We start from the raw sequence: 7,428 nt of genomic DNA on the forward strand, positions 1-7,428 counted from the left end.
AAACATGACTGTGGGCAGTTTTGCACATTTATTTCATAATCTGATCTTTTACATGATTTTTTGTTTGGTTTCTGATTTTGTCTGATCCTATGAATATGCCAACACTTAAAACAAGCAAAGTTATTTTTGAAGGTTGAAATGTACAAGGTGTTACTGACTTTAAGCATTTCTTTTGCTATTATTAAGAGGAGAACTTAAATAATAGATGTTATTGATATATTGATGCTCTATTGGCTTAGTGTGAAAAAAAAACTTGATCTTCAGCTTCAAGGAGCAGCCTTTAAATAATAAAAAAAAACAAACATTATATTTACTAATCAGATGATGCAGAATCTTAAAGAACCTTCCTTGCTCTCCTCATCACCTGTGGATGCTGCTGTTCCCTGCCTGAGGTCCTCGGCTGTTCAGTGCATCACTTCCAACACAGAGAAGGGCAGCGGTACCAATAGAACCCCACCTGCCTATCAGATGGTTTCCCAGAACCGAAAGACGACCGTTGAACTCCAGCTTTCTATAGTATAAGGGCAGTACTAGTATCTAGTGACAAAACAACATTTTTTCATTCACTTTAATGTTCTTTATATAATCCATTGATTTTGCTTTTTGTTGTGTTTTTTCTGTTGCAGAATGAAGTCCAATCCTTTCTGGGTGTGCCGGGGTGTGAGACTGTGGGCGCCTTCCACGATTGGTGGACCAAATTACAGCTGAAACGCCACACTGAGGCCTCGCAGGCCTGTCGGGGTTTCCTACATCTGGACACACACAGAAACTGATTTGACGTAGATAGGTCTCGCTATAGAGAAACTGATACGATTAGATCTTATTACTATTAGTACATTTTACTTAGAGAGCATTTTTACTTGTTTCCTCATCATAGTTAATTCATATCAGTATATTTTGACTGTGCTGCCCTTGATCCTGATTTATTGCATTGGTTTGCTGTTTTATGAATGTGTTCATTGTTCTGTGCCTTGTCTTCAGTCCATATAATCAGCTACCCTCCTCTTTCTCCTCAGACGCTGCACAGACTTTTTTAGAAACTCTTCTCGGATGTAATGGTAAAGCGTCTCCTTTCAGCGCTGAAAGTTAATAAAATAAGTAAAGTCTGAATGCTTTTTTTGGTTATTTTTATGCTCCGTGTGTCAATACAAATTATGATTCATCGATTGAGATTCTCGTTCTCAACAAAATACAAATACAAAATTGTATTTGTAAAGACAAACTTTGAAAAATAGATGGCATTTTCCTTCCACTTTGCAGTCATGCACTACTGTATTTGCCTACCACAAGCAACATATTGATCTTTGTATTTGCAATATGACAAAACAGATGTGTGAAGGCTTTTACAAGGCAGTGTAATTCATTTCAGGTTTAATTTTATTAAAACATGAAAGAGAATCTCAGAAGAAGCCTCTCCTATCAATGTAGAAATTTTTCATTATCAGGACTAGTTTCATTTATCTTGCTAAAATTGCGCAAATTGGAATTAGGAAAATAAATGTATTTAATGGAAACGCTTGTCATGAAAAAAAAAACACGTTTCTTTGACAAAAGGCTTTTGTGCTGGAATGAGGTGATTTTTCAGCCATATAAATTTGTGTATTTTGCAAAACTGCAATGGAAACACTTTTGCACATCACACAAGTCACGTGATCAACAGCCAGGTGGAAAAGACGTAGAAGTCGACAGGAAGTGGTAGGAGGATGACGGCATGTTTTTCAATGACTTGTCAGATGAACAAATCATTAAACTGTGTAATTTTACTCAATGGAAACACCACAATGGCAAAATCATGTTTTCTTTGTATTACTGGAATATCAACAAGGTTTTAGAAACTCAGATAGTGTGATATCTGTATTTGTTCTACTTGTAATACACAACGAGGTCAAAGGGCTCTTAAACTCACTGGACCAACAAAAGCTGCTCCCATGGCGAAGGTGCCGATGATGATGGACAGAATGAGCCTCGTTCTCTGAAAGCGGAGAACAGCTTTGACCAGGGACGCCTTCTCCAGGCCTTTCTTCACCATCTCCTCCTCCCAGAATCTCTGCAACCTGCAAGACAGTAATATTTTGGCTGGTTTCCCACTCCATCACCAGTAAAAACTGTTTAATAGGCCATTAGCCTTAAAATGGGGGCAATCTTACCAGCCTCTACAGCATACACTATATGACCAACAATTTTAAATATTTTTCTTCTTTTTGCACTTTTATATTTAGCACTTTGTAAACTTCATAAATATAGCTGGTGATCCTCTAGTCTACCTAAAAGGACATGTTGCCAGTATTTCACAGCTTCCAGAAGTGGAGATGAGGTGACCTCCTGGTCAAAGGAACTGGCTTCGGCCCCACAGGTGAGATTTACTGATCACAGTGAGATTCAAGGTCACCATACGATGCAAGAACAGTAAGTAAACCTTTTATCCCCTAGTATCCATCCTTTTGAGGGTGCCTTCAGTACTGGACTCAAGACAAAACCTCCAGTTTCAAAGCTTAGCAACCTGGCTAAGGCGTTCTTTTGCTACAATCCATGTTATAAGAGCATCCAATATCATAAACATACATGAGCAAAAGCAAAAGCCACTCACCTCTCTCCGCTGGTGTCAGCTACGTCAAATGGGGAGAGGCTAAGAGAGGACAAGTCCAGCCTGTTCCTGAATATGGCCCACATCATGGGAGTCATCCAGGCAAAGGTGGTAAATGACAAGAAGCCTGCATTGTCCACAGGGTGGGATCTGCACAGAGGGAACGGCATTTAAATATCCACATACATGGGTCTTACTTTAACAAATGTTCATCACTCTTTACAGCCACTGACTTCAATGTGTTGTATTGGGATTTTTATGTTGGACTGATGCAAAGAGCTCCATGACTGTGAAATGGAAGTATAACATGCATTTGATTTAAAGTCAATCGCATCTACACCCAGTGGAATACATTGAAGTTGGTGGGTTCAATATGTCAAAATGTAAAGCGCTTCATGTTGCCAGTGAAACTGACTGTGGGGAAGACCAGCGGAAGGGCTTGAGAGTCTGCAGGCTGGGCTGGTATTTCCCAAACAGGGAGGGGTGGGACACCCTGCTGCTAGGAACATCGGTGTGATCTGGGCTGGCAAATTCAGATCCAGTTCTCCATCGGACACCATCATCTGTCTGAGGTGTAAAGTTTGCAAGAAGATGCAAAGAGAAAGAGGAAGAGTTATATGACATTCCAGCTAATGAGTCTCAGACACAAACAACTGTGCAAGAAAAACACAGGATGCAAGCGAGACAATGGGAGGGGAGCAGATCTGAAGGGACGAAACGGAAAGTGTCAGACTGTAAAGTCATGGTTACTGTTTGTTCTGCCCACTTCAAAAGATGTCCGTCGATTCCTGCTCTGCTCTGTGGAATAATCTTTCATTGTGTCCTGTACAACAAACAGAATGAAAACTGGATGAGTTTCTTAGTCGAGAAATGTCAATAAAATTCTTCAGACGTTTAAACAGAATCAAACTTCAGCGAGTCATGGCGTCTCCTGCTCCATTTTAAACCTTTTGAGCGTTTTAACAGGAACAGTAATGATAAACATGCAGAAGAGCAGAAGACTTACGGATACATAACCTGTGTTGCTTCATGACACTTGAAACTACAGAGTCAATGAATTACAGGAGCTGCTTCCCACTGTGTCAAAGTTCTGGGAAATGACTCCAAACACACAGTCACGTTTACTCTGCCCTTCGTCATGGCTGTGAAATTTATGCAGAGCAGAAAAGGCAGAACTCAATCTCATTAATATGAGGGCTTAAAGAGTTCAACAGTAGAATCATGACCACAGGTCTAATAGCAAGAATACAAGGTCCTCACTTTGCCAACAAAACGGTGCTTAGAGGTTTCTCATCTTAAGGTGTCATGGTGCTTCTAGTACAAAGACTGTTTAGATCCATTGTGGTTTGTTCATTGCACTTCATGGAGCGTACTGTACTTTAACTTTGGCCCTCCTCTACTTACTGCTTCACACACTGCCATGCTGTGGAAACTTACCCTAACTAACTAACTAACTCACTCAGTGGTTGTCAAATATTTTCTGGGCCGCCCTATAGATTACAGTAAAATCCCCCCCAAAAAGAAAAACAAAAAAACTGGGCACACACATCATTCAGACATAAACCTATACATATTTTGTTTTTAAACTCCACTGAAGTTTATTTCACACTTCAGGTTGGAACAAAACACACTACAAACCATCGTAACAGTGAAACATTTGTGTAACTGTTATTTTTTCTATCCATACTGCAATGGCACTGTGACCCCCATAGGGGGCATTCACCGTACTTTGGGAATCACTGAACTAACCAACTACCTGATTGCAGTCTGGTGACCCAAGCAGATAGTGCAACTAATAAGCCTGTCCAGTGGTATACTTAATTTTGTTACCTGAGTCAAAGTACTGACCCTACCAGATAAATATCAAGTTTTTAATGTAATTTACTTGATTAGCAGAGTGCAGATTAAGCAACATGACCACAATTCATTAGAGTGTAAATATGCAGGAAAAAACAGATATTTAGCTATATTTCATCCTAAGACAAGCAGACAAAACACCTCACCAAACAATTCACAGAACTGAACATAGAACAGGTAGTAAAGATAAATTAAAAAACCCCCACCAAAAACAGAAAACATTTACACAAGGAATAACTAACAGAAACAGAATAAAAACAAGATATTACTCCAGTAAAAGTAATTCTGTCAAATTGTTACTTATGTTAAAGTAGTGGAGTAAGTGCTTTTAATACTAAAGTATTTAAAGTACTTACACGTTTGAAGTTAAGACAATGCCTTTTACTGGAGCGCCCCTATGCCTATGCATATAGTGCATACCCACTTTTTGTGCCACTGTTGCAAACTGCAGTAAAGGAAGGAGTGTTGTGTGTAATTTAACTGTATGTCGGTGGAACAAAATAGACACAAACTACACAAACAAGAGCAACAGAAGTTAAGAAGAAGCATTTAGAGAAACGTACTGAAGGAAAAAACATGATTTCGTTTTTAAAATAAACTGAATTGAAAGTACTGTTTTTTAAAAGATTCCTAAAAAATTAAGTAAGATCAGATTTTTATATTTAAATTAAGCTTCACGGTTCATCTTTAACATGTTTGTTTTTTAACATGTTATGTACAGAAATGACCCTCTCGAAAGGTAGAAAGCTTTATCTCGAAAGATAAAGCTTTTATGGAACTACTAATTGACATTTATTTCTAATTTCCATTTCTCTGCTACTGTCAAAGTTCAAGTGTCTGGAGAATCAGACAATAACTGATAAAGGTTTTTATTGTGTCATTTTACATCTAAGTTCGGTTTAATTGCATTGGCACTGTATTCAAGAACATTGTTTAGGTCATAAAACCTAAACTGTTGTGAAACACCTAATTGGACTTTTTCTGTTCACTTCCATCAGTTTTGTTTAATCAAAATGCAGCACAGGATAAAACCATCCCCGTGTTTAAAAGACGGCTGATCAGACACATACGTGTATTCTCTTTTGATGATGAACTCTCCAAATGGTGATAGCACAATTAAAATGTCATTAGGATGTATTTAAGCACCCCTGTGGTATGTGAAATCAATGCGTTGTGGGTGGTAACTTGTTGGTTGTCTTTAAAATTCCTGAAGCAGGACATTTAAACCTCCTTTTTTATCACTCTAGAATTTCCTCTTAAAGTTTCAGAACTGGTTAAAGCTCCACGGGTAAGATACTGACAACTCAAAATCACTCCACAAATCCTGGGAAATGGCAACAAGCTGAATTAAACCGAGAGTCTTTTTAAACTCACAGCGCTAATAACCAACAGTGCAGGCTACACGACTGCTATCTGATAATATTGGTTCAGAAAAGAAAATTCACTCACTTTGAAAATACAAGGAGCTGTAAAACAAATGTCCTGCTAAAACAATACGCATACAACCAAAATTTGTATGCGCAGAGTTATCAAACTAAAAGTAGATAATCAAATTTTATTGCAGTTAAGTTTTAGATCTAAACACAATTAAAACCCTGTTTTTTATACAATTTATACTATTAATAAAAATTCCACTGATACATTATGTTTTTACTTGCATAAGGCAAACGGAAGTGTAAAAACAAATAAAAAACCCACACAATTTAAAAGACTAAATAAACTGACTAATCCTGATCAAAACTGATCAGGTGTAAATAATGTAAGAGAGAAGTGTTGGCATAAACAGAAGAGTACCTCAGAGTGGACGGAGCGGAGCTTCGGCAGCTTGTTAACTCGGACTCTGAGGAACCGGGAGAATGTCCCTCTGGCTCACTTTTTATGATTATACTGATTACATGATAATAAAAAAGAAAAGTGTGGACATCCTGATAAAGTGTAGAAATAAGGTACCACACACCTTATTGTGAAGCGAACTGTTTATTGTTCACTGATTCAGATTTGAGTGTCTGGAGTTCATGTGGCAATCTGTTTGTGGAATCACAAGAGTATCTGCAGGAAAATGTTTCTGGTGACATTTTTTAATATCATAAATCATAAATAATGCATCTTTCTTTAAAAAATAAATAGACATAGAGAAAATCCGTTATACTTTAAGAGGCTCTTCTATGAGATTTTTGGGTCTGTGGAGCCCCTTGTTAAGAACCCTTAGAAAGATTAATTTCCCTAATATTCCAGACTGATAAGGTGGTATGCTTGTAGCTGGTGTTTATTTTTCTTCTTCTTCTTATCTATATCTATTTTACTTTCACTCTTTTTCTTGAGTTAAACTTGATAGAAGTATCCCCTGGCACCTGAATTTTTATATATTTTTTTTATTTTTATTTTTTTTTATGTATGTCTTTGTCTGCTAACACGGTATTCTTATTCTGACTTTATCCATTTCATATATCTCATGTAGATGTATGTGTGTGTAATTGGGTGTGTTCTAGCCCAATTATGTTTGTATGTTAATGGTACAATGTTAACTATGTAACAACTGCACTGCCTTTACACTGTACCTCATGTTAAAGCATAAATCTTTGAAAATAAATAAATAAATAAATTTTGGTAAAACATAACTCCTAATGCTTTCAGCAAATGTTAGTGTATTTTTTTTTTTTTTTGAAAAAGTAAGGCTCCCATTGTACTGCTCTACATAATTACCTTTGAATGGCATTAAAATGTTAACTGATGCTTCCAAGTCAGCATACCTAGGTGAGTCCCATATGGGGAAAAAAAGAGGACAAACAATATGGGCACCAAAAGGGTTTGTCTGCAGTTTCCATGTAGGGCCCTACATGGTTTGCTTACATAAAATTATTATTTCTCTGAATATTTGAGTGTGAATTAAAATCCTTAGTACGAAGGTTGAAAAACTTCTAGAAATAAACAATTACCCACTTTCTTTATTTTTTTTATTTCGGATTGTGAATGAGAACCACATGTGC

At 37.3% G+C, this 7,428-nt stretch overlaps 1 protein-coding gene across 1 annotated transcript; it reads right to left on the bottom strand.

Annotated features, from left to right (window-relative positions):
* Window positions 1-1,906: 1,906 nt before the first annotated feature.
* Window positions 1,907-6,322, bottom strand: LOC106943484 (ATP-binding cassette sub-family C member 11-like; the record flags this gene model as incomplete). Its single annotated transcript, XM_015026793.1, has 5 exons — window positions 6,236-6,322; window positions 3,351-3,407; window positions 3,000-3,151; window positions 2,588-2,734; window positions 1,907-2,054 (listed from the first exon to the last, which is right to left on the bottom strand). Coding segments are annotated over exons 2-5 (498 nt in total), but the record flags the coding sequence as incomplete, so codon positions are not given.
* Window positions 6,323-7,428: the final 1,106 nt, after the last annotated feature.

The sequence above is a fragment of the Poecilia latipinna genome, unplaced genomic scaffold (assembly GCF_001443285.1).
Source record: "Poecilia latipinna isolate Pla-1442-1.1 unplaced genomic scaffold, P_latipinna-1.0 Scaffold5360, whole genome shotgun sequence".
NCBI classification, from domain to species: domain Eukaryota; kingdom Metazoa; phylum Chordata; class Actinopteri; order Cyprinodontiformes; family Poeciliidae; genus Poecilia; species Poecilia latipinna.